The 26,815-nt window shown below is 42.3% G+C and overlaps 3 protein-coding genes across 5 annotated transcripts; 1 reads left to right on the top strand and 2 right to left on the bottom strand.

Moving 5' to 3' along the window:
- Window positions 1-1,461: 1,461 nt before the first annotated feature.
- LOC120954850 (kelch-like protein 17) lies at window positions 1,462-21,763 on the bottom strand. 3 transcript variants are annotated; one of them, XM_040375105.2, is made up of 8 exons: window positions 21,656-21,763; window positions 13,002-13,200; window positions 12,449-12,545; window positions 12,139-12,260; window positions 9,057-9,171; window positions 6,513-6,619; window positions 2,121-3,109; window positions 1,462-2,043 (listed from the first exon to the last, which is right to left on the bottom strand). In XM_040375105.2, the coding sequence occupies exons 1-8, from the start codon at window positions 21,679-21,681 to the stop codon at window positions 1,833-1,835; spliced, it is 1,866 nt and encodes a 621-aa protein (XP_040231039.1). In that variant the 5' UTR covers window positions 21,682-21,763; the 3' UTR covers window positions 1,462-1,832. The 3 variants fall into 3 exon arrangements, with proteins under 3 accessions (XP_040231039.1, XP_040231045.1, XP_040231044.2); XM_040375111.2 differs by lacking the exon at window positions 21,656-21,763 and adding an exon at window positions 15,997-16,055; XM_040375110.2 differs by lacking the exon at window positions 21,656-21,763 and adding an exon at window positions 16,017-16,038.
- On the top strand, window positions 18,387-21,200 carry LOC120954851 (odorant receptor Or1). Its single transcript, XM_040375112.2, has 8 exons — window positions 18,387-18,926; window positions 18,987-19,135; window positions 19,198-19,501; window positions 19,573-19,724; window positions 19,782-19,986; window positions 20,061-20,149; window positions 20,205-20,277; window positions 20,352-21,200. The coding sequence occupies exons 1-8, from the start codon at window positions 18,702-18,704 to the stop codon at window positions 20,406-20,408; spliced, it is 1,254 nt and encodes a 417-aa protein (XP_040231046.1). The 5' UTR covers window positions 18,387-18,701; the 3' UTR covers window positions 20,409-21,200.
- A 3,379-nt stretch (window positions 21,764-25,142) lies between the features above and the next one.
- LOC120954853 (nucleosome assembly protein 1-like 1) lies at window positions 25,143-26,480 on the bottom strand. The gene has a single exon (XM_040375117.2). The coding sequence runs from the start codon at window positions 26,311-26,313 to the stop codon at window positions 25,258-25,260; it is 1,056 nt and encodes a 351-aa protein (XP_040231051.2). The 5' UTR covers window positions 26,314-26,480; the 3' UTR covers window positions 25,143-25,257.
- Window positions 26,481-26,815: the final 335 nt, after the last annotated feature.

Below are 26,815 nucleotides of genomic sequence, written 5' to 3'. Positions count from 1 at the left end.
ATAGGAAAGCAGTGGGACTGATCAAAAAACAATTTGGAAACATGAATAAATTAATCACCAAAATGGACAATTCCAAAAACGTGCATTTTCTGTTTAAATCTTAAAGTAACGTTTCTAATAAAACTTTATTTGTTTATTTGTTAATGAAACAAATTATAATATTTTAAATCAGAAGAGCTTTTAATAAATCATTGTTTAATTTAATTTAAAAAGGTTTAATTGCGTGCTACGGAGTCCAAAACCTCTATAACTATAAAACATAAAATAAATCTAATTTTTCACTTTATTTTGCTTTCAAATATCTAGTTAGAAAAAATATGATTTGCTCAACAATCAAACTACACTTGCAGGAATTTCCTCCACTGTATTTTGTCATCACTAAAGCTACAACGACAGCAATAGAACAGCACTAAAAAAAACAATAAACGATGTTTCCTTTTTGAATTTAAAAGCACACATAAAAGTTGTGCAAAGTAGACATTTTTGTTTGGGTGCAGTAAAACGGAGAAGTGAGTGGAAAGGCGAAAATGCGCGATGCAAGAGGGTAGGCAAAGGGGTGTACAAAAGGGATGCATAGCGAATTTTATAGATGCCCGATGGTTCGAAAAAGGATGACTCACTCACACACAAACGAGTGCACGTGCATGAGAGATGCATTCTTGATTGCATTCTTAATAAATAGAGAGTTTATCACAGTGTTTGTCGTCAGAAGTCGGAAGAGAAAGCAAGCAGCATTTGGTCGTGAGAAAGAGTTTGCCAGAGTTGTTTTTTACGAAAGCAAAAAAAAAGGGGCGTGAGTGTGTGAATGTAAAGCCAACGAAATTGGACGCTTAAAATTATATAACAAATGGAGGTAGAATAAAAGTAAAACAACAACAAACTCAACGGCAGTGTAAAACATTACCCCACAAAAGTGAAATTTGCTCTTAACATAAATAACCCACACACACACACACGCACACACACAACCACTATGAAAATGGGAGCCAGGACGATAATACAACATTGAATAGAGATTGATCAACAAAATGGAACAATACCGGGTTTCCCACGATTTATTGGTTGGTTCCTATCAATTTTTGGTGGGTTCCCATATTTTGGTACGTTCCTACGATTGTTTGATCGTTTCTAAGAATTTTTTGGTCCAATTGTATTGATATCCAATCGGAAAATACCAAAAAATTATAAGAACGAACCAAAAATCTATGGGATACGATCAAAAAATCATGGGAACTGACCAATAAATCGTGGGAAAACCCGTATATGGAACGAAGATCAATACAAAAATGTACGGGGGAGTTGGTTGGTTTTTGGTAAGTTACAATACTGAACCGTTTAACAAAGAAAAAACACGCTTACATCAAGGATCATGATCAGAGCCACAGGCGGCACACTGCACCCTAAATTCACTAGAACCCACCCGGGTGAGACGGCGAAACCATTCTTTCTCTTTAGTCTTCCTAAAAGCCTGCGGCATGAGCAGGAGCAGAGTGAGCTTAACTAAGACTGCTGCAAAAATGCTGTTTAAATGCGCGCACAGCTTCTTACACTTAAGCGACATTGTATCCAAAGGGAGGGAAAGAGCTTCCGCGACAACCCAACCCATCCTTCCAACCTGGTTTTGGCTAGCCTAGCTGTTTAATTATGTTTTATCTAATAATAATGACTGATTTTTGCGGAGTTTTTCCCCGCGTAACGCACGCAGCGCATACTTACTGACTCGGCGGTGTGCCTGCACTGCTATCGGATGGTCCGGACGTAGAAGTAGCACCGGCCGCTGTAGCAGCAGGAGCAGCACCACCACCACCACCACCATTGGGATAGCTCAGTGGTCAAATGCTGGTTTGGAGGAGGCCACGCTCGAGATTGAAACACTCCAGCACCGAGGCACCGATCGAGCTGCGCCGCGTCAGCATGGAGGTGACGATCGTCCACTTGTTCACCTTCGGATCGTACCGCTCGACCGAGTTGAGCGACGAGGAGCCATCGTTGCCGCCGAGTGCGTACAGGAATCCGTTCGCTTCCACCACCTCGTGCGTTGATCTGTGGATAAAATGGCATAAAAAAAATGCTATTAGAATCGCATCACTGCGGAAGACCAACCAACGCGGCTAACATACCTTCGCGAATGCATGGCACTGATCGGTTCCCAGGCGTTCGTGCGCAGATTGAACCGTTCGCCCGTCTGCATGCACATCGTACCGTCGCTGCCACCGATACAGTACAGATAGCCGTCCAGGGCGGCCACCCCGCAGCTGCTGCGGCGCGAAGTCATGCTCGGCACGGACGACCAGCTGCCGACGCGCGGATCGAACCGCTCTACCGACGACTGATAGTTGCTGGAATCGAATCCACCGAGCGAGTAGATGCAGTTGTCCAGCACCGCCACCCGGCAGTACCGCCGCCGCGTACTCATCGCCGGACAGGACGTCCACACACCGGTCAGTGGGTCGTACCGCTCGACGCTGCTCAAGCAGGACGCTCCATCGTACCCGCCGCACACGTACAGCAGCCCATCGAAGGCGCACGTGCCCAGGCAGGACCGCTTCGTGCCCATGGGCGTAATGTTGGTCCACTCGTTCGTGAGCGGGTTGTAGCATTCGGCCGTCGCCAGATCGTTCTCGCCGTCGTACCCGCCCACCACGTACAGCAGCTTCCGGAGCGAGGTGACGCCGGCCCGCGACCGGCGCGAAATCATCGGCGAGATCGTCATCCACGCGTTCGTCTTGGGGTTGTAGCACTCGCACTCGTTGTGGATGGCGAACAGGCTGCCGCCGCCCACCGCAAAGATGTACGATCGCATACCCTCCGGGCGGCGCTCGAGCGTCCGCTGGCTCACGAGGGAGCTGCGCTGCTCGGGCAGCAGGTGGTACTTCATCGCCTCCAGCAGCAGCTCCTTGCAGTGGGACTCTTCCCGCACGAGCGCCTCCGTTTCGACGCAGTTCATGAGAAACTCGCGGCTGACTAGCGGCAGTCGGACGTGCGACATCAGCTCGGATATGTGCTTCTTGCGCTCGCTGAGATCGTGCTTCACCCAGTTCAGCACCGCCATGAACACCTTCTCCTCCGAGCAGATGTTTAGCTGGCTGTTGGAAATCAAATCCTGCACCTGGGTGGGGAAATGGGAAGAGAAGGGGAAGAGAAAAGTTAATTAATCGTTTTTTTAAATTAAGTGTTACGTTATTTCTAGCAATGTTACTTGTCTGTCTATCATCTTTCTCTTTCGAAGTATATTTGTTCTCTTATTAGAATTCTTATTTAATCTTCATCATTCCTTTTTTTCTATATTTATTCATTTAATAAATAATTAATTTCGTTAACATTTTTAAACGTTAACGTTCGTTCGTTAATTTCTTATTTCGTTTATCATTTAATTATTTTCTTATTTAGTATTTATTTTTATTTATTTATTTATTTGTCTATTTAATTTTTGGTGCAAAAAAGTTATATAGTTATTACATTTTTTCAATAACAAATTATATTGAACGGCTTCTGGTATGTACTGATATTTTACTACTAACACACTCATTAAGATTGGTCATTGGAGCTAGTCTCATGGTAGCCTTACCGGTTCTTACAACTCCGTCAGTGGATCGTCGCCCATCCGGACTATCCTCGGTAGAAATAACTATCTGATTGACGTAAGCTTTTACTTGAAAAGTACTTGTGCCTTGAGTTAACCTACGCCCCAGCATAGTGTTGTTAACCAGGGCAATTACATTGTGCTGAACACGAGAGCAACAGCCAGAATTAAACAGAAATTATGAAAGTGTAGCCTACAATAGAGACCCTTCGAAGTTTGCTTTGCTGTTGATAACTTGATAACTCAATGTCCAATGGACCAAACATTAACGACCCTTTTTCTTCGTGGGCTTCTTTTACAAGACTCCTCTTAACCGAAGGACGAAGAAGTATGGTGAAGTCAGTGATGTGAAGCTCATTAGCCCAAGCTGCTACTTTTCTTGTGGTTTCGAGTGGGCATAAAAGCATCATAATTGTAGCACACAACAGGAAAATCTGCATTGAATGGATCTCTAGATGGTCCAACAGACCGTAGTAGTTCATGATGTTCCTGCTAAGACGTTAGCATACTCAAGAGATGAGTGAACAATAGTACAGCAAATCCTCGTTAGACATGCATCGTTAGACATGCAACAAACAATAATTCCGTCAGCTTGTGAATTCGATTATCCTGGGCAACTCTTGTTCACCCTTTTTGTATATGTTTTGTACAATTTGTCCATGGGAAATTTTTCAACAAAAATCTTACTGTTAATTGCAGTGCTACTAATGATATAAATAAGTCGGTTATGTTCTGCTATAATTATTGTTGGACGTAATATTCAATTAAGCGCCAATCTAATGTAGAATTGTAATGGTAAACTGTTGACTAGTGCGTTCCTAAATGTATTCTGGTCAATGCAACAACTTTTTTCTCTATGATACTCCGTTCAATTGGTGGCAGATTCCGATTTCAGTAGGTTCTAAGATACAATCGCTAAAAAAACTTATCACACTCCGGTAGAATAATTCGACTTGGGTTCCGTTTGAATTTAAGTAGGATTCGATATGGATTCGTTAGTGGGATTCGCAACTGGGATTCGAAAGAGACTAGAATATTAAACATACATTGAACAAGGGTCTTGCTGTTTACCATAATAAAACCAGTGTTATTTCGTAAATAAATTGTACGATTCACTATTTTTGCACATATTTAAGGAGAGCAATACACAATCTTTTACAATCAACCCTCTTTTATTTGAGAGCCGATGGGACTGCGAAATAAGAGCGATTTTTGAAATTCGAGAGTTTTCCGAATAAAGGATATTTAATTTAAATATTTTCACATTCCCGTATTGTCTACAAAATCAATAAACAATTTAATTGAAATTAGAACAGGCTGTAATGAGGGTCGAGAAGAAACCGCATATCGCAAATTTCCGAAGTCGAATCACGCAGTATCCAGTCAAAATATAGCAAATGTTCGTGTAATGTTAAACGCAACATTAGAAGTTATAGTCACAAACTATATCATTTGATTTGATATTGAATAAAGGTCCGCGTATCTCAGGGACTACCTGTACTAATTATGATGTAAGTACTGAAATGTTAAATGATTAAGAGTAAAACAGAAACCCCCCTCCCCCCCCCCCCCCATGCAAACAACAAAAAACGCTGTACCACAAAGATTCGAATCCCAAGCAGGTTTGGGATTAGAAGATTCGAATCCCTTTAGAGATTAATTTTTCTCATCACTAGAGGTTTGATTGCGACTGGATAGAAATGCATATGAAATTGAGATTCGGATTCGCTTGAGTAGTGATTTCAGATTCCTAATGTGTGCAGTAAAAATTGATTAAAAGGCATACAATTTTGCAATTATTTTCGGCGAATTTTACATTAACTCGTTTCTCGAAACATAAAAATTATGTGCATAACTGCTTGAATTCTTCCCCCTCCTGGGAATGAAAAGCTACATGTCCAAACATTACGCACTTAACGAGAGCACTAAAAATCAATAGCAATGATGAATGCTCCCACAACAACTGCAATGGAGTTTGGATTGGTTGTTAGCATTCGTTGAATGCATCTGTATGCAAATTTCCTCACATCACACTGACACGCACCAGGGAGGGAGTGTGTAGTCTATTTTATCAAATCACTTGTCCACAGAACTGAATCATGCTTTGGAATCGATTCAACGCAGCATACCTCATCAGTTGGAGCATGGAAGCTGACACAAAGATTAATTAATTTTTCACGCAAAACAAACAACCTGTCGTGTTTTTGTGTCGAGATCTCGGAAATTGGTATTAAATTATAAAACAGTACTGCTGTGTTTGCCCGCGAATCACCCGTTGACATCGTGCGACGATGGTTTCACATGCTCTCGGGCACACCTCCGCGGTAGCAAAGTTGGAGGAAAAGCACTTTAATTTACGGCATCGTCGTTTCCGATGCTCTACATTTGTTTGCGGGTGAGGGAAATGTATGTACGTCTACCGTTGCCAGGAAGTTTGATGTACGGGAGTGAGTCGTGTGGCCAAAATGCGTTCCAGGAAATGTATTCCCTGCCGTTCTGGCCTGTATATTTCGATTGTTTTTCGATATGTTTTCTCGTGAAGCGCCATTCGCTGAGTTGGTGGAAAACAGAAAAACAAACACCGAAACTCGTAAACCTATTTCCCGAATGATTCATGGCCATCGAACGCTTTTCGACGTGCTGGAGGAACTCTCTTTCCTCGCTACTACTATCCAGGACAATGCTATAATACGGGAGGACCTGCCTATTATGCCATCCACCTGAAAATGTAACCTAGTTCGAGGGTTCCCCAACTAGTGTTGCGTATTATTTAATGCTTGCCGATACGCATCGACAAAGACAGCCGTAAACGTTTCGGGATGACTTGCGCTCTGTCCCTGTTTTCCAGGTCCTACAGTTACGTCGATGCGTATCACTGTCCTAAAAAGCGCACCACGCGGCCACAGGGGATAAGTGAATGTTTATTTACCTCATTAAATCCGAGCAATAAAAACTCCTCCGTGCCGACGACTTGCTGGAAGTTCTGCAGGGCGTACCGGTGGGATCGGGAGTGTAGTTCCTTGCACGAGTGAGCATCTGGAGGAAGTAAGGAAGACAGAGAAGACAATACATGAAATGATCTAAAGATGAAAATGAGAAAATCGGTTTATTGCAATAAGCAGCCCTTCTTTGGCCACCCAATATGGAGGAGCATTTGGCAAAGCGAGCCATATTAAAGGCTCACCAAATTGGCGTTACACCCGGTCGCCGGCACCGGCCAGCGTTAGATTATGGAAATGGAATTGTTTTCTATCCGCTCTGAGCAATTTGTTGGCACCGTGTTGGGTTTGGCCTTTGGAGAAGACTTTTCGTTCAATGGAATGCGTTTAGTAAACGGAGCAACATGAATAAAAGAATAACCTGCTTTTGTCTAGTTATTAAAGGCATAAAGAGGAGAGTTTAAGCAGACGCTCAGCTTAAATGGACCAAACAGAAAGTAAAAAGGAAGAAAAATAATGTCCTTATATTTTGTAGTTTGACTTTTTGGGAAGCTTTTTGAGGTTTATGCTGCCTTTGGAAAACAAAAATTCTTTAAATTATTAAAACATTTTACAGAAAATAGATAAATAAACAATCTATGTTTCAGCAATAAAATCGTAATAGATCTTAAAAAGCATAATAATAAGCTAAAACACGACCTTCATGGTACGGTTATATGCTGCTGGATGAAGCTTTACTATTCTGTGACAGTATTCTTAAATTATCGAGCAAATAGACAAGCGTAGGGTACAACCAGTGCTGCAAAATGTCATGAGCATCACGAAATATTCACCAACGAAAACAATGCACATATCCGTGATAGCTTGATGCTCATTGCTGATACTCAATGAGAGTGCGTCATGACATGCCGAATGTGACGTGCGAATGCTTGAGTCAAACGCGATACTCTGGACTGACAAGCTGAGCTTAATGCCGTCACAAACATGACTTTTTTTGGCTGAGAACCACCAATACTCAACCAAGCTCAAATCTGCGTACGTATACAGCTGTGATGATCAGAGATGAGACTCAGTTGGTGGATCAATCACATGCTTGGTGACATTTTGTTTTGCACCCAACTCTTGGTCACTCACTTGGTCACGACATTTTCTGGCGTGTGGTCCCAAGCAATAAAATGAGCATGCTTTCTCGCTCTTCCTGCTTTGATGGTGATGGTCGCTCCAACCGTTTGAGTCTCACCACTGATCATCCCAGTAGAGCTTGTGACACTGACTTTATTTTGTTTCAACCGGAATTTGTCATGACTATATTAAAAATATTTTGCAGAACTGACCACAGTAAAAAAAGTCATAACATAGTCACTGATCAAGCGATGGTTGCAAAAATGCCATGAAGCATGTATTGGTCACACCAAACGTTTTGAGTATCACCATTGATGATCACAATTGAGTACGTGACGCTGACATGGATTTTGTTTCGGTCAGATTGTTTTATGACATTGACAGTTACATTTTGCAGCACTGGGTACAACTTTCCAACTCTCTGGGGCCAATCAATTCTGTTATTTCAAGTAAAACCCATGACACTGGACGCCATTGAATTAGTATCCTAGTGGGTGAAGTAAGGAAGCAAGGGTGAAGTAAGTAGCAATTTTGCCTTTTGGGAGCGAGTCCAAATTCGGTGGCAAAATTTTATATCATAACCATCTGGGGTTGATTTGGTCGAGGGTTGGAGTACTTTTCGCCGCACACGTACGCTAAAAGACACTCTCTTAGTAGGAAATCCCAAAGTCATGTAATAATCCATACCATATCTCCAATACAGCAATGAACCGTCTACCTTCTCTCATTTAGACAATCATTAGATGCAATCAACTAAATTACCATTCACGCAACTCCAGGCCATTGGAAAGCATTTATCCCCATCCCTGTCGCACATCGACCCGCACCCAATTAAGATGCATAACCAATGCCGGAAGCGAACCCGAAATCGAATGCATCGATCGAACGACCTCACCTTCCGGGACAAGATGTCGCGAACGGATAACGGTCACGTCCGCTTGCACTACAAGGTTACAGTACCGCTTGCGTAGAGGCGGCAACACGTGTTACGCGCGAAACGCGTTGGCGGCGGCTTCGTCATCGTCGTCACACAGTCTATGCAATATTGCATGGCCGATGATGGGGTGCAGTAACACGCGGTCTAGTCGGGGCGAAGTCAATTACGTGCCGCGGGCAGCACAGACAGACGATGACGTTGCGGCAATTAGGCGCCGTAAGCGGTCAATGACGGCGACGGCCCCCGTTTGGGACAGACTATTACAAGCTATTAAGCAGACGCCACGGAAATACGGATGAGCTCGGATAAGTGGAGCTGTGTGAAAGTACCGAGTACCGGCGCAACTAAGTAATCGGTCACTCTTCCCGCCCACGGGATGCACGCGTAAGTGCACAGGGCCACCCCGGTGGCGTGAAAGTTCTACGACCCCCTTTTTTGTTGGGCTTTGGGCATTGCAAATAGGATTGGTACGTACCGGCGAAGCTTCGAATTCCCAGACAGTTGGAGGGATGGAGCTGACGTAGCAGAAACTTGCAGCACGCTTCACGGACCGACTGGATCTGCAGCAGGCTCGAGGCGGGAAGAAGTACCTGCATGAAGAGAAAGGAAAGAAAGGTTCAGGGCGTGTTGATTAGTACTTTCGCGTGCAACGTGGAGTAGGGTCCGTTGATCTAAGTATTGGCGGCAAAAAAGATAATGGCTGGTATTATTGAATCCGTTCGTAGCGGCGGCGTACGTCCCGACACTCATTTTCCTAACGTACTAGATGGTTGCTACAGTTATTCACCGCGGCGTTGTAAGACCGGGCTCATGAGATGTGTTGCCATCCCTAGAATTTCATGTGAGCGCCGTACGTTCCCGCTACGAACGGATTCAATAATACCAGCCAATATGAATTTTAATTGACCACTAATGAAGATAAATGGGATGACCCCCTTTTGGAAGTGTACATTAAGAAGAGAGCGATTCAATCAAGTCATATTTTTGCATGGTAATATCGTTCATCAAAATCACATGTAAATTTCCGTTTCTATATATTGGATATCAAATATCAAAAATCGATCGATGAATCATTTACAATCAAAATAAAACATACGTTTCATTCATTGTAGCAGTAATTTTCAGTAGAAGTGGCCAGTAATAACTCATGCAAGACTTATAAGCTTCCTTCCGAAATGAATAATTCTTCCGTCTTTACAAGCATTAATACAATGAAATATTGCCACAATAAAACTAATTTCTATTCTTCTCAAGAATTGTATTATTAACTGGTATTATTGAATCCGTTCGTAGCGGAAACGTACGACGCTCACATGAAATTCTAGGGATGGCAACACATTTCTTGAGCCCGGTCCTTCAACGCCGCGGTGAATAACTGTAGCAACCATCTAGTACGTTAGGAAAATGAGTGTCGGGACGTACGCCGCCGCTACGAACGGATTCAATTATACCAGCCATTATCTTTATAACTTACAACTGAAATGGTCTTTTATCATCATTATAGCTTAGCATTATAGCTTGTCCCCGGTCTGGTGGTACAGTCGTCAACTCGTACGACTTAACAACATGCCCGTCATGGGTTCAAGCCCCGAATAGACCGTGCCCCCATACGTAGGACTGACTATCCTGCTATGGTAACAATTAGTCAAAGAAAGCCAAGCTCACTTCTCACCAGTGGGGTAAAGGCAGACCTTGACCGACAACGGTTGTTGTGCCAAAGAAGAAGAAGAAGATAGCTTAGCTTAATGAGTCAATATATTAAAATGTTACTACTACGCAGTAATAACGCAAAAAAAAAATTAGAAATGAATATCAATACATTACTATCAACTTTAAGGGCCTCCTATGGGTTTTTGGATGCTTCCCATCCACAATGTATTGATCGTTCTCCACATATTTTTGAATCGTTCGCACAGAGTATTGGCAACGTCTCCGCCTTTTGACTCAAATTATTATGAAAAAAAAAAAAATGGGAAACGTTAAATACATCATGGGAAGCATTAAGCAAATGACATACAATTGGGAACCAATGAAAAACTCATGGAAAACCCAGTATATAGTTGTGTAAAGATTCAAAGATGTATTTTCCCATCTCTGTATACAGGCGGTCCCCGAGATAGTACCCCAATACCACAGTACCTCCAATACGCGGATTCGGAGATACGCGGTTTTCTAAATTTGACAATTCTTTGAGAAAATTGTTCTGATTCGACACATCAAGTGTAAATTGCCTAATAATTTCCGTTTTGATCGAATGTTAAAATCTATTTCAAAAGATTTAAAACTGTTATATACAGTCAGAATCATATCAAATAATTCATAAAGTGACTAAAACCGCCCCCTATTTGCAAAATTACACGAAAATTAGTGATATTTTAGCAGGAAATCACGAGATTCGACTTACGCGGAAATTCAAGATACGCGGTATTTTGCGGCCGTTTTCGGTCCCCATTTAACCGTGTATCTTGGGGACCGCCTGTATTCTACATTCGCCAGTATAGATGATACTTAAGCATATTCAAAAGTTCCGTTGGGACACAGCCACCAATCAATGAGTAATAAATATTTTAGTTACTCAATTTCGATACTGTCTAATAATTGTAAATTAATTTTAATTTAATGTACCTTTACTAGAACTTCATATATGCTTGAGAAGAAATTTAAAAGTGATAAATATACTCTTGTTTGTTGAAGAAATAACAGCTTTCTTCAAAGTAATAAATAAGAACTAGAGAGGGGAAAAAGTGAAATGTTCGTGAGATTTATGTTTATTCAAATACGCTCAATTTCTATTAAGAAAAAGTGATACAGGGTTTCCCACGATTTATTGGTTGGTTCCCATAATTTTTGGTTGCTTCCCATATGTTTTGGTGTGTTCCAACAATTTTTTGGGCATTTCCAGAATTTTTTAGTTCAATTGTATTGATATCCAATCGGACGATACCAATAAATTATGAGAACGAACCAAAAATCTATGGGATACGATCAAAAAATCGTGTGACGCGCCCAAACAAATGAGAACCGAAAAATAAATCGTGGGAAACCCTGCTAGAAAGCTCATGAAAACCTTAATTTTTATGCAGTAGTGCCCTTTTTTATGCAGTAGTGTTTTACGACGATCAGGTAAATCAGTTTTGTTACATTTTATGAAAATTGATGCTCACTTGATGTCGATGTTAAATTATTGAGCAAAGGTTAACGAATTATTACAATAGTTAAATTAAGAACCAAATCAAACTAAGCCATTCTACCGTGTTAACATTATGTAAATCATTTTTATCGTTTGATTTTAAACTCCCCAAGTAGTTCCTTTTATATTTACGTGTCCATATGATTTTTGATTGCTTTATGTAGTATTTTTTGTAATTAAATCATGAAAGTACATTGTTTTATTTCATCCAGTTCATGCATGATCTAATAAATGGCAAACGGTGCTCTATGATTCGAAAACAAAAGAGAATCAATCGATGTTTGAAGGTACAAAAGCACACATAGGCGCACTTTCCTTTAATGATTGGTCGTACCGATGTACCGAAGTGGCCAGATCGATGCCTTACCTGTACGTTATCCTCGGTGATGGTGATCTCACCACTGTACGCGTACTCGATGAGCTGCTTCAGCGACGAAGGGTCAATATCGTGCAGCGTGACCACGTCGCAGTTCCGCTCGAGCATGTCGTCTGTAGAAAATTCAATATTCCATTAGTACAGCACACTACTACCACGTTCGTCGACACGTCGACGGTGGACGGATTTGTCTGCGGATTGTTAATTGAATTCGCCACCCCATGGCAGAGGGATAATATTCCCATCGTAGCAGTGTGTTTTACAACGTCACCTACACTTACCCGTCCCCACCTACACTTACCATTGAACATGGCGTAGAAGTATGGCGAAACTGAAGCAAGTATGACTTTGTGTGCATTGATCGTTTCACCCCCAACTTCCAGCGTAACATCGCACAGCTGCAAACAGGGAGAATAGAGAGAAGGGCGATGAAAAGTGGTGCAACAAGCAAAAAAACGCAACCAGCGTTTGGTGCAGAGTTTCGGGGGTTGATGCGGAACTCGGTTGTTGCTGTCTAGGGGCTAACGAACGAACGAACGGAACACTACGCAGACTACGCACCAATTGTACTAAATGGAAAATCCTGTTGAGTCTGAGCCGACTGAGCCCTACTCTACCATTGGTTTTACGTTTCAACTGACCCGTTCGTGCCAAAACGCTCAAGCGGGAGGACACAGAATCGTGCCAAAAAACTCAAGTGCAGCGTGTTGAGCCCCGGACTGAGCCGCAAATTTGATTGTCATAATTTGACTGTTGAACCTGTTTGACTGGTGGGAATGGCAATGTCGACACCCCTCGGTCGAGTGGCGCGGTGTCGGCCAACAGCAGCCGGATGTACGTTGGCAAAACGTTACCTGTGCATTCTGCCGCATGCGATTGATGGCGGAGAAGGAAGCTATGCAGTGGCCGGGGTTCTGGTGGTGGGCCTGCGGCAGTATGTCGTCGTTCGACATGTTCGGTGGGCTGAGATCGCTGGGGGTTTGCGTGGAGTTGCATGTTACAGTGGTGACATCCTCGCCGCCGTTTACCGTTTCACCGTTGGCAGTCGGAGACCTGGAATAGATTTACGTTTACGCTATTAGCTGCCGGCTTGTAGGGGAGTGTTCGCGGGGATTAGCGATTCAATGGGGGAAATGGGGTGATTTGAATGTTGCAGCGATTCACACGAATAAACTTTGTAGCATCCAACAAGGGATAGCGTGGGTCGTTAATTAACATTTATCTGTAGTTTAAATCGAACAGCGATTTAACCAATTGATTGGAGCTGTTCAGGCAACAGTTTTTGGGGTATAAATTTCTCAACAACATGGAATAAGCATTCGTTGACACGACTGTTGGCTTACGGATTATTGATCCATACTTTTACCATGCTAGTTGCTTAATAAAAACGATCCTAAGGCGCAATGGTCGTCTGAAGATTGAGGATTGAGGCTGTACTGTACGAACGATGCTTGGTGTTTTGATAGCATAGAATCGTTTTAAAATTCAATAATTTGTTTGAAGTAAAGCTCTTAAAACAGTGTAAATAAACTTTTATACACATTTATTCAAATATTTTACTTATTAGAAAATAATCTGGCTGTTATAGTTCTTATGGGTCCTCGTCAATTGACCTCTGATATGCAATTATAGGGATTTTATTAGTCAAAATACTGCATTATTGTTAGCGTTTTGTGCGTGAAGTCATTTTTGAAGCACTTGTTGATGAAAAGTGCGTTGAGAACGAACGACAAGTATTTGTTCTTATATTTTTGATATATACTGTCTTGTTAGGTATTTCATTTGAGCATTATCTTTCATGCGTAGTCTATAATTGCAATAGATCTTGACGTCGAGTTGTTGAGTATTTTTTGTAGTTGATTCGTATGCCAACGTTCACATTTGGAGTTCATTTGATCAACACGAATCTAGTCAAAATCAGAATTGAATAAGCCTTCCAAGGAAAAAAACAACCCTCGATCTGTACCGCTGATTTGAGGCTGTTTAACGAAAAATCGTTCCGATGTCGTAATTTGTGGCTGATTACGAGATAGACGGAACTTTACAGACCTATGACGCTTCTTAACAATCACTTGGTACTCTTTGGAACCTTGCGGCTGGTTAGCCTGATGTGTATGGTTCATTATGGAACTTGAAGGCTTATAAAGAATCTCTACAGCCTTATAAATAGAAAATCCAAACTATCAATTAAAAATAGATTGCTAATTTATAAACAAGTATTCGTCCCAACAGCTACTTATGGGATATGTATATGGGAAAAGTGTGCCATGATGCATAGAAAAAGAGTACAAGTAACTCTAAACAATGTTCTAAGAATGATAACTAATGCACCACCAAGGACTAGGCTAACTTATCTCCACGAAATTACAAAAACCCTAACTTTAGAAGATATTAGCATAGCTAATAGAGAAAAAATGCGAACATCTTGTATGAACTCATCAAATAATATTATAAGAAACATTTCTTTGTAAGATTAGGTTAAGTTGTACAGTTAGAAATAATCTTTAGCATAAAAAAAAAAAAAACATTAGTGTAAGTTAGGATTAGATAAAACAGATCATACCAAATTGAATTCATACCATTCCCACCAAAAACTGAACGGTCTCAGGACTAATTGTAATAGATTAGGCGTTGAAAAGCAAAACTGCTGTAACTCGCGGACCCCCCAATATCAACAATGTAAACATAAAAATAAAATGAACTTTAAGAAGAAGAGGAGAAGAAGGCTTGTTTATAAAGCGTACCGTACTTGGTGGAACTTTATAGCTTTTTAATGCATGACATGGTGGCTCTTGTCAGAGTGTCAAAGACTTACACCGTCAATCATCTCATTGCTGCTGCAAAAGTTCTTCTTCTTCTTTTGGTTCAACAACCGCTGTCGGTCAAGGCCTGCCTGTACCCACTAGTGAAGTGAGCTTGGCTTTCAGTGACTTATTGTTACCATAGCAGGATAGTCAGTCCTACGTATGGCGACACGGTCTATTTGGGGCCTGAACCCATAACGGGCATGTTTTTACGTCGTACGAGTTGACGACTGTACTACGAGACCGGCTGCGCAAGTTAGATTTTTTAATTCAAGAAGGAATATTAAATTAAGTGATTGTGATTTTACAGTAAATTGTGTGAAATTTTGTATAATTCATGAATACATGGAATGGATTTAAAAATATACACATGTGCTTAAACGAAACAAATCTTGTTGTTAATTTCATTGATGATGCATTGCTTGAAAATAAATCGCAAAGAAAAATAATCCCCGGCACCCTGGCATAAGGAAGCTGCTTAGGCGCTATTTAGAAGGACCACCTGGAACTTTGATGCTGTTTATCTGATGCAAAAGGCGAATTCAAGCAGCGAGCTTTAGCTTTGGGAACATGCTTTCTCGTTCTTTCAAGCCGACCAACAAACAACACAGATTTGGTTTCTAACTGTCACAGATTGCTTGAATTAGTTCTTTCATTGAACTGATTAGTTGTCGTTCGTTCTTCGCAACTCACAGCATGATTTTTATGTGACTGAACTGAACTTTCAACTGCTTCTACTATATTTTTAGATTATTCCTTTTTCTATAGCGAATAGCCCAAAGAACTATGCATTTTGCATGAAATTACATTGTCTCAAGCCATAAAAAAGCGAAGAAACGTCGTAAAACGCAACCCCACGCCATTATTTCCATAACCCACAGACACGGATGCGATAACCACCATGCATTCCCCGCACGTAAGTAGACGATGAGCTGGTAAAAAGCAACGAATCTACATTCATTTGCACTTCATTGAATTGCTTCCAAGTGTTTTAATTTCACTTCCACTTCCTACTGTCTCTCTTTCTAATTGTATTTTTACGTACTCCCGGTACTATGGCCTCACCAGTACGTGCCTTCTATCATCTATCGTTAAAAACAGACTAAATAAGGCGAAAAAAGAACCCATCGGTTTGCTATTCTTATCAAGCGAGCGAACGACACAGCATTTCTCACTCGCTTTATCTTAATCTGTCTGTCAAGAGATTTTCCCTTATCTGAGCAAGTCTCAAAGTTTGCTTCACTTCCATTAGTGGTTGTTCCACTTTGGAGCTGTGCTTGGAAGCACTTCCGTTGCGTGGTTCGAGTTTCTCCGCAGGTGGAGGGGAGGGCTTGTGTTACAAACAGCAGGATGCCCACTTTACGTTGTTGGCAGGGTGAAATGCGACAGTTGTAAAATTTATCCCACCCTGCGGTATGCACAACGTCCCGCTCCGGGAGCTTTTGTTGAGCAGCGTTGCAAACCCGAAAGCCCAACCACTCGAAAGAACATCTGTCCGTTTCGGAATCGATGGCACATTTCCGGTAGGATGAGTATTTCAACACGGTGATGGAGGAGCTGCTGGAAACAGTGGTTGTGGAAGTGGAGGGACATAAATTGAAAAAAAGAAGAAGATGGAGTTGCTCTAACACTTCGAAGGAAAGCAGTGGAACATCACGGCATGAGTTTTACAACATGTTTTTCTGCCGCGGGTGGTAAATGTAGTATTTTTTGCTTGCTCTTTTACCACCCCCCCCCCCCCCCCCATCCAAAAACACACACCAGATGGATTCGTACGAAAGTATCGAATCTGCTGGTCATGGTCACAGTAAGGGGGCTGAAGGGAGCAGTTGCTGGCGCCAACAAAATAAAGCTCCAGAAGGATATACCCAAGCGGTAGAATGCTGCTGACGTGGAGATTTCTTTTCCAACTTTTGCAACGGGGTGAGGCAAAGATGGAAAAAGCATTTCAATGAAATTATGGTATAATATGATTTGAGGACGGTATTGGATAAGGGGTCCTGTTTTTTTTGCTGACTAAACATATCTTAAATACGAATGTTTCATTGTGATTGCTTTGTGCTTGATGTTCTTTTCCGAAATGATCGAGTTTTGGGACAGTTTGAACAGCTTTGTTCATTTATGTTGAAATCTAGCCCATTTTGTATAGTGCTGAACGACGAAGAACATACGAAAGTACCTCGTCCAAACACTATCAACATTAATTATACTAAGCTAGAAGAAGATATTTATAGTCAAGCCTCAACATCATAGGAAACTTTAGCAAAACCATTTAATTTACATGATGATAAGTCCCACCTCTTACCCCAGCACAGGTTTGAGAAGGACGAAAGTATCTTTACGATAATATTACTCTAAGGTAGTTTTTGAATAAAATAAAAATTTACGTGCAAGTGGTGGCATCGGACATCATTCGAAAGAATCTACTAAGTCATACACAAACCCAAGACGACCGACGTAGTTTCATCTAGAAAAAACGGGTCAGCTCCATCGAACACGTCAGGACATAACTGCGACATGCGTATGGTCAGTTCCACTAGTGCCAACACTGGTTCCAGGGCACTACCTTACGAAGCAGTAGAACCTAATGTATTGGAAATTATTAGGACATACTGCAACATGCATATGGCTAGTTCCGCTGGTACCAACGATGGCACCAGGACACTATCTGCGGCCTGTAAAATCACTGTAAAATCTATACGAAATGGAATGAATAAATTCCATGCAAGTTGTTGTAGCAGTACAAAGCACTACATTAAAGCGTTCCTTTATCACAAAAACGGCAGGTGAGGGCTGGATTGCTTCAAAGCATTAGAAATATATAATTTCAAAGTCCATAATCTCCTTAAAAGATAGACAACAGTAGAGAACACATTTAGTGCTCTTCTCGTTCGAGTTAGTTGCCTTCTCAAGTAAGCGTTTAATGCTCAATTGTTGTAGATTCGTTGGATGACTCTCGCTACGTGCTATAGTGGTCAATACTTCCAATTAGATTTCATAATTAGTTTCCAATTGTCCACGGAAAACCCACAAAAGAAAAAAAACTTGTATCTAGGGTGGAATTTTTCGAGAACAATTGGACACTTCATATGAAAAAGGACAGCTTTTTCAAAATGTTAAATAAACACCGTTGGATCCTTTGTTGGATTTCAATTCTCCAAATTCTGCAGAATAATTCTGCAAATTTTACAAAACTGCTCAACGACCAATAATTCCAATTAATCATCTGAACATTTAAAACTGATAATTAAGATGAGTAATTGCTTCGTCATCACCTAAGAAATCGATTAGTTTGGATAAAAAGAACAAATTGAAATACAATAAAGTCCCTGAATTTTATTCGAATAACGGCTTGAACTCATTTATTTCAAAAACCTTTGAGAAATTCCTCGTTGAAAATTGGTCTCCTATAGTTCTGCTAACGGGCCACTTCAAAAGCAAGAACTAACAAAATCATAATTATGGTGCAAGTAAGCTCCAGTACCAGTAATCGCCATTAAAAACTTTTCCTCAATTTGCTGCTCGTTACCGGCTAAATACAGAGCAGTGTCCCGGGAAGTGAACGTCGTCGCTATTAGTATAACAAGGAACGCCCTCCGAAGGTGTGTTGAAGGACCTTTTCAAATTGAAACCAAGTACTGAACCAGTTTTAAATTGGATAGTTATAAAATGAGCCGTTCAACGGGCAAGGTTCATTTGAGTTTCATCTTCGAGGAGAAATAGATCAGTGCTTCTGTTTCACCGAAAGTAATGAAGCTGAACAAACTGAACCCACGGTGGGATGCGTACGACCGACGGGATTCGTTCTGGTTGCAGTTGCTTTGTTTGAAATATTTGGGCCTATGGCCACCGGAAGATACGGATCAGGCAACGCGGAACCGGTACATCGCGTACGGTTGGGCTTTGCGGATCGTGTTTCTACATCTGTACGCTCTAACGCAAGCCCTATACTTCAAGGATGTGAAGGATATTAATGTGAGTCTGTAGTTAGCTATTAGTGTTCCACCTGTCCATAATCTGTCTTTTATTGGGTAGGACATCGCAAATGCATTGTTCGTGCTTATGACTCAAGTGACGTTGATCTACAAGCTGGAAAAGTTTAACTACAACATCGCACGGATTCAAGCTTGTCTGCGCAAGCTTAACTGCACACTGTATCACCCGAAACAGCGCGAAGAATTCAGGTAAGCCTGCTGGGAAATATGACTAAAAAGAGTGCTAACAAACGACTCTCCTCCAAATGTAGCCCCGTTTTACGATCGATGAGTGGAGTGTTTTGGCTGATGATCTTTCTCATGTTTGTGGCCATCTTCACCATCATCATGTGGGTTATGTCGCCAGCCTTCGACAATGAACGTCGTCTGCCCGTGCCGGCCTGGTTCCCGGTGGACTATCACCGTTCGGACATCGTGTACGGTGTACTGTTCCTGTATCAAACCATTGGAATCGTCATGAGCGCAACGTACAACTTCTCGACCGATACCATGTTTTCCGGCTTGATGCTACACATAAATGGACAAATTGTGCGGCTTGGTAGTATGGTTAAAAAGGTGAGTTACGGCGACTACTTGCCTCCAGTAAGGACAGGGAGTTTGTTTCCGTTATGCTATCATTTTATCAGCTTGGACATGACGTCCCTCCCGAACGCCAATTGGTCGCAACGGATGCGGAATGGAAAGAGATGCGAAAGCGCATCGACCATCACTCCAAAGTGTACGGTACGATGTACGCTAAAGTAACGGAGTGTGTGCTGTTTCACAAGGACATCTTAAGGTACGAATTGGGCCAATTAATTGTGTCATTTAAAAAGCTTGACCCAACTTTTCACAGCTTCGGCGATGAAGTGCAGGACATTTTCCAAGGATCTATCTTCGCGCAAGTATGCGCGTCTGTAATTATCATTTGTATGACACTGCTGCAAGCTACCGGGGACGATGTTACGATGGCCGATCTGCTGGGCTGTGGGTTCTATTTGCTAGTAATGACATCGCAAGTGTTTATTTTCTGTTACGTAGGGAATGAAATCTCCTATACGGTAGGTTGGACACGTAGAGGAATTAAATGTTTGGGAAGAATATCAATACCAAATAGTATGATGTTTCGTTACAGACGGATAAATTTACAGAGTTTGTTGGGTTTTCCAACTACTTCAAGTTCGATAAGCGTACCAGCCAAGCAATGATATTTTTTCTGCAAATGTGAGATAGCGGTATATTTGTGCTGTCAGTACATTAAATACGTTCTCTATTTCAGGACTCTTAAAGATGTTCACATCAAGGTCGGAAGTGTCTTGAAGGTTACGCTAAATCTTCACACATTCTTGCAGGTATGTAATCATGCTGTGGTATTTAGCTTGAAATAAGCTACAAACTTTGAAAGTAATTTCAATCTGTTTTGTAGATTATGAAGCTATCGTACTCCTATCTGGCAGTACTTCAGAGCATGGAATCAGAGTAATGGTGCTAATATCCTTAATGTTGAAATTATATTTTGTTAGATTTATTGCATAAAGTAATATTTAATTTTATACATCAAACGTAAGCCCGCTAGTTTTCAATTAGCCTTTTCCAAAATTTATCAAATTGATTTCAAATTGATTGCAGAGTTTTAGGAATTTAATCTGATAGGATATCTTGTTCATCCAATAGAGGTGTGGAAGCGTTCCCAAGCCATTCGTTTGATAGTTTATAGCACCGTCGATCAGTTGATCGCTGTGATCGCTAGGGGCACCTGATTTTATCTTTATCTCGCACCTGTTATGGCAAGGGCGCTTTCCACACGTTTCACACAATATAATGCACATGTATAATGCATTCTTACTTTAGCATTTTTGTTACATATAATACCAAAATTATGCATTTTTATTCTCACGCAACGATTAGAGGATGACTTCACAAAGGTCCATCTAGTGGTCGAAAGAACATACAATTATACCTCTCAAAATCTCACAGCAAAATAAGAAACAAAAGGATACCAAGCATATCCTTTTTTTTACTTGACAATTTCATTTGATTTATGTAATAAAGCACTGCACGTCGACTTCCTAAATTTATTCATGAATTCATCTTGAAGCAGAATAAACGTTCATTAGAATAATTATACAAAATCGGAACGCTTGTTTGTTAATAAATAAAATAAATCACGAAGTAGTGCAATGAATTTACGAAGTAGTGCAATAAAAGGGCTGTAAGAATAAGCCGAATTAGAAAAAGAAAACACTAATGATTTAGAATTCATCCATGGGAAAGAACATAATGAAAGTAATAAGTGATTTTATCACATAATAGTACAGTGGTACAATTCTAGTGTTAGTCATAAAATGTGATTTTTTTTAGTCATCTTTTACATTCTGTTAAGGTACTTATAACATATGAAGGAGTAAAGCCGGAGAAAATAGACTTAAGAATGTTGGAAAATCTCAAATGACCTTACATCAAGGCCTGCATAAATACGCATCTCAAGGAACAGCCTGATTAAAGGATTGCAATATTCAGCGTCCGTTGTCTATCGCGAGGATCTCAAGATGTTTTGCAAAAAAGGAGCAAAAATAATGCTTCTCTTTGAAGTAACATTGTGCTTCAAGTGCTCCGTAGTTGCTGTCCGCTAGCAGCTACTCGAACACTTGACGGCGTCTAGACGTCTTGTACTTGTCTCAGATACATCTTAAAAAAAAACGAAAAAAAACAACGTTCGATGGCACTTACGTGTTGGATTTGACGGGCAGGAACATTTTCTTGTTGCAAGCGACCAGCTTAGACAGATGCTTGATGAGAAAGATCTTCACCTTCAAGGTGCATATTCGGCGCGGTGCCGGTGCAACCGCCGTCGAGGTGGAAGGTGTCGGCGAGCACCTGCCTGCCGGTGGTCGTTGCGATGTCGAGCACGATCCGTCCGCTTCCGGCGGCGTGTCCTGCGATGGAAGTGCTGTATTGGTGGAGCTACCGACGTCACGCTGCGGTTGCGGTTGCTGTGTAGTGCTGGACTCGCCTACTGCTACTGCTGCGGCGATGCTCTGGTGGTTGCTGTCGTTGACGACGGTGGTGGTAATGATCTGCTGCGTAGCGGTGGCGGCGGTACTGATCGAAGCAAGCGAGGCTAGCTGTGCGATGGCAAGCTTAGGCTGCTGGCAGGGCGTTGGCCGCTCGGGAGCCACTTGAAGCCGGCCGCGGTGCTCTTCTAACTCTACGCTCACTGTGTGCGGTTCGTCCGTCAAGGCAGCAGCTCTCGAGCATTGGACTAGCTTGGTGCAGCTGGGCAGGGAAGCCGTCGGTGAACCCGTCGCGGAAGCCGCCGAGGCGCAGGATCGATCCACTTTTACGGGCGTAACGGCGCACGAGTGCCGCTCGGAAACAAACCGTCCTTCTCACTGTCCTCGCGCTTCTATCTAGCAAACGCGGTCTTTCGACACTTCACGCACCACTGACGTCAACGGGATGGGAAAACACGATTGCTGTTGGCGCTCTCCAACTCTGAACTACCGATGAAGTTTGCATGCATTAGACGAGCGCGGCTTACGGATGATAATGCCTTCCCTTGCCTGACCCTGGCTGAGCGCTACCACGTTGACCGATTCTATTTTGGAAATTGGGAAAGAAATAAACAAAACAGATAATAAAAATGAATCGCTCTGAGCCGGTATGAGGAGTTCGAGCGGCGAAAGAAATGTGTGCGAGCTGGGATGGTGGTGGTGTGAGATTGGAACGGGACGGAATTGTAGAATGATAGACTGTGTGATTGCACGAGACGTTTAGTACACATGTGAGTCTCGAGCGACTCGTCCCACTAGCGAACCTTTCCAAGTGCGAACGATGACGGTATGGGAATGGGCGATAAAGATGATAAATTATGCAGACTCATTGTGGCCTTCGGAGGATACACGAAAGCCGAACGTGCCTGGGATGGTATCGTCAGTAGACAAAAGGATTGAGCCGAGAGAGGGTAACTCTATCTCCTTCTCACTCTGGTGTGTAAGGGCGTTTTGTATGTATTGTCGGAATTCGTTGAACCGATTAAATATTATAATATGAAATACGGCTGATCCTATCGCACACGGACAGAGTTTTGTGAGATTAATGTCTGTTATTGGATAAGTCCAAGCATTTATTTTACTTTTTATTCATAACACGATAGCTAAAAAATAGGTCTTATTGCTGATAAATCCAGTTTCCATGTTTTTATTACATAGAAGCAGTTTAAGGATATGATATGCGAGACAACTTATGTAAATTAGTTTAAAGATCAAACAGTATATACAATAAAAACAATTCGATGTCCTCAATCAAGATCTTCCAAGATTCTTTTATTCGGGAGCAAATATTTTTTAATTTATAATTTTAATGTAAAAAAAAGTTTCATATCCATTGAATAGACATGTCACGTTTTTGTATCGAAATAGGATAAAAATCAACTAACTAAATTTTGAACAATAAATACGTCTAAGTAACAGTGTTCACGCAGAACAGAGCGGGACATAGGGTTTAGCTTTACGCTCGTCGATCAGTCGATAAACGTGGATGGATCGATAGCAAGGATGACGAAGATCGCCAGGCTGCTATAAAGCTGCTATAATTGCGTATGGTATAGTGGTGGGAGCTCGGAATCCGAACTACCCGATTCCTTCCCCAGAAGCGTTTCCGATTCCAATTCCACAATTCGTAATCAGCTTCGGCTTCGCACCACACTATCCGCAATCGATTCAAAAAAAAAAAAAAATGAGAGAGCCGTAACCAATTCCGACCAAAAGTTCAACTTTTCCGATCACTAGTTAGGTAGATAAAAATTTACAATATAACAAGTCAAGAGAGAAAGTTAAATACTCCACCACGAACGACCGTTAGCCCGAATAACATAAATTGAAACACGTTGCTGAAACAAATACCGAAGAAATCGGTTATTTTCTTCAAACAAAATTTAGCACAGCCTTGAAAATGTAGACTCTCTCTTAAATTGTTCCGCGTATAACTAACGTATAGTATAAAAAGTAAGTTTAAAAATGCCTTTATGAGATCAACAAGGAAGATTTAATAAGTTATGTTTAAGTTTGATAAGTTTAAACCTATAAGTTCTGGCAGATGAGTCCGGCAGATTTGACTAATAAGTCAGATAATGCGACCTGACCAAAGATCAGGTGATCTTGGATAATGGTTTGGACAACATATTCATTTGTCTTAAATTTTAAACATTATACTATTATTTTAGTTTTATCTTAAACCTATTCAAACCCATTTTTTAAATCAATCGATAGTGTCTATACATTGAGTGTAGCGCTCGTTTTTAACATAACAGATAAGCAATACAGTAAAATAAGCGACTGAATATTGTAAAAAATATTAATATCTCCCAAGGCTATGATAAGCAAATGTTCCAACATTCTCTACCTTTGCGCAAATCTTGTACGACGTTAGATGCGTAAGGTCGCAGTACGATACACTCTGTGGCTTCGCAAAAAAAACGCATTTGTACTGACCTACCTCGCCCAAAGTTACGACACTGAATGCGTGAGCATTTTGCAAAAAAAAAAAACCAATATCAGTAAGCATCGGTCAAACGTAATCGGTTAGTTGCGGAAACTACCAGACAGACAAACTCCAGTACCCATCACAACACAACACCCGCCAGAGAGCGCAAACAAAACGACACCCACAAATGGGATTACGGTGGTAAATTCCGCCAACGTTCCGGGGTGTTGCACTTTCCGGGTTCCATTCATACCCGCCAGCCCGCCTACTGACACAATGGCCTACATTCGGAAGTTGCTGGTGGAGCTGACCACGTATCACACGTACGGGAAGAGGGATGAGCGAAGCTGCCACCTACTACCATCGTCTTGCATTGATTCATGTTCACACACCCATTTTAAAAGTTGACGACCAGGAAGGGTGTTGGTTTTGGGGGGTGTTTTTCCCTTCCATGCGTCTCGGGGTGCTTCGTTGCACAATGGTTGATTGCAAATACACGTCAGCTCCTCCCAGCCCCGGATGTGGGGGAGAAAGTTGCACCACAAACAGAATAGAACGCGCGGACACACACAGACACCGCCACAAAAACGGGGCTCGTCATTAGTGGAGCCAGATTCAATCGGGTACGGTGCACTTGTTGCCACACCTTAAAATACCTGTTGCATTGTTAGTGGGGGATGAGCACGGCTAAAAGTAGGGAATTCAATTAGGTCACAAACGGTGTGCATGTGTATAGGACTAACAGATACATAATATATTGGCACCACTTGCTTCCAAAACCAACATGGACATAATTTACACATCACGAAATGTTGAAATTCAATTTCTAAAAACTCCCCTTCCCCACTCTAAACCGATTCACTTTCGGCCTCTTCACCATTCGGCGTGCTGCACGGATCCTGGCTTGCCGGCTCATCGTCGCCGTCATCGTCTCCGTCCAGCGCCGGGTGCGCTCCCAGATCCTCCAAACTATCAATGTACACGCACCGATCGCAGCAGCACGTGAAGTGGTTCTCATCGCCGAGGTTAATGTTTTCCTTCAGAAACAGAAACACCGCCCGCGGGATGATCGTCTCCTTGATGTGGTACCCGTACTGGAAGTCACACTCCATGATTGCCTCGTTAAAGTCCGCATCGTAGTCGGCGTTGGTCATGCTTTCGGGGTTGAAAAAATCGAAGAACGAACTGCCGGGTGCCTCCACCAGATTGTGCCCATCCTTCCAGTCGATGGTGCACCCTTCGCAGCTGTAGATTTCGAACCCGTTAAACTTGGCCGGTGCGTCCGGGTTCGGGGCGCAGCGCAAAAAGTACTTCTTGCTCAGCACCTCGTTCGCGAAGTACTCGTTGGGGGCGAAGGAAAAGAGCAGCTCGAACCCGGGCACCGGTTCGCTCACCAGCATGACCCGAATGTCCTGCAGCTGCTTCAGCACCGGCTCGTCCCGCTCCTGGATCATGTGCTCGAGGAAGCTGGACTTTAGCACGGTCAGCCAAAACTCGGGCACACCGGTCGGCTGGTCGGCCGCATCGTTCGGGGCAGGGTTCGATTCCGTCAGCTCCGGCACGTCCAGCCCGTTGACGATGCGGGCAATCTTGTCGTGACACTCGGCAAACTCCGCCTGATACTGGACCTCCATCTCGTGCGCCTTCAGGTGGAACTTTACCTCCCGCTCGACGATGTCCAGCTGAATCTTACGCAGCGCGTACAGCTTCGCTTGAATGTTCGGCGGCACCGGGCTGGATGCGGTCGATTGTGCCAGCTCAATCTCCTTGATGCGCTTCTCGATGACGGATATTTGGTGAAGTAGGAATTGTTCCGTTTTCTCCAGCGATGGCGCTTCCTCGTTCGTGGGCGATGGTACGGAGGGGGAAATCATCACTGCTTCGTTTGTTTCATTGTCGGCCATTTTTTTGTTGGTGCTCTTTTGTTGGGTGCTTTTGCGGACACTTGGCCAGGGGTTTTACTTGTACGGAACGACCAACTGCACTGGTTAGATTCGTCGTAATAATTTTGCATCGCGGAGCAGGTTGCAAGGTTGCTGGGATGGAATTATGTGCAGAGCATAATAGGGCGTTCCCATGGATACACAGTGTGCGTAGTGCATACGTAGAGCCGAAGAAATGATGGCTGTCGATAAAATGCTTCAATTGAATCCATTCAACGTACATTTTCTCTAAAAATCCTCTTAAATATGTTAAACATTTCTCTATTTTTGTATTCATAGATTATCTTCTACCATTTGACTATAATATTGACCCGAATCTCCTTTGAGGCTTGATGGCGGTCGTTTCGTTAATCCTTTCTCTTAATGATTATAGCCTTTTCCCGTTTAAGACAAGAGAGAACCTTTCATAGGACATACGATAGACAGAACACCAAGGTACCTACGTATGCAGATGGATTTTTAC

The sequence above is a fragment of the Anopheles coluzzii genome, chromosome 3 (assembly GCF_943734685.1).
Source record: "Anopheles coluzzii chromosome 3, AcolN3, whole genome shotgun sequence".
NCBI lineage: Eukaryota > Metazoa > Arthropoda > Insecta > Diptera > Culicidae > Anopheles > Anopheles coluzzii.
This window is presented reverse-complemented; position numbering and strand designations above follow the sequence as displayed.

What these genes read in the sequence shown, in the direction of transcription:
- LOC120954850 (XM_040375105.2), bottom strand. Translation starts at nt 21,681, where the DNA reads ATGTTCCTGCCCGTCAAATCCAACAC. An exon ending in TCACCGAGGATAACGTACAG is followed by an intron (nt 9,172 to 12,138) that starts GTAAGGCATCGA and finishes CTCTTCATGCAG; the next exon opens with GTACTTCTTCCCGCCTCGAG. An exon ending in AGTGCCATGCATTCGCGAAG is followed by an intron (nt 2,044 to 2,120) that starts GTATGTTAGCCG and finishes TTTTATCCACAG; the next exon opens with ATCAACGCACGAGGTGGTGG.
- LOC120954853 (XM_040375117.2), bottom strand. Translation starts at nt 26,313, where the DNA reads ATGGCCGACAATGAAACAAACGAAGCAGTGATGATTTCCCCCTCCGTA.
- LOC120954851 (XM_040375112.2), top strand. Translation starts at nt 18,702, where the DNA reads ATGAAGCTGAACAAACTGAACCCACGGTGGGATGCGTACGACCGACGG. An exon ending in AAACAGCGCGAAGAATTCAG is followed by an intron (nt 19,136 to 19,197) that starts GTAAGCCTGCTG and finishes CTCCAAATGTAG; the next exon opens with CCCCGTTTTACGATCGATGA. An exon ending in TTGGTAGTATGGTTAAAAAG is followed by an intron (nt 19,502 to 19,572) that starts GTGAGTTACGGC and finishes TCATTTTATCAG; the next exon opens with CTTGGACATGACGTCCCTCC.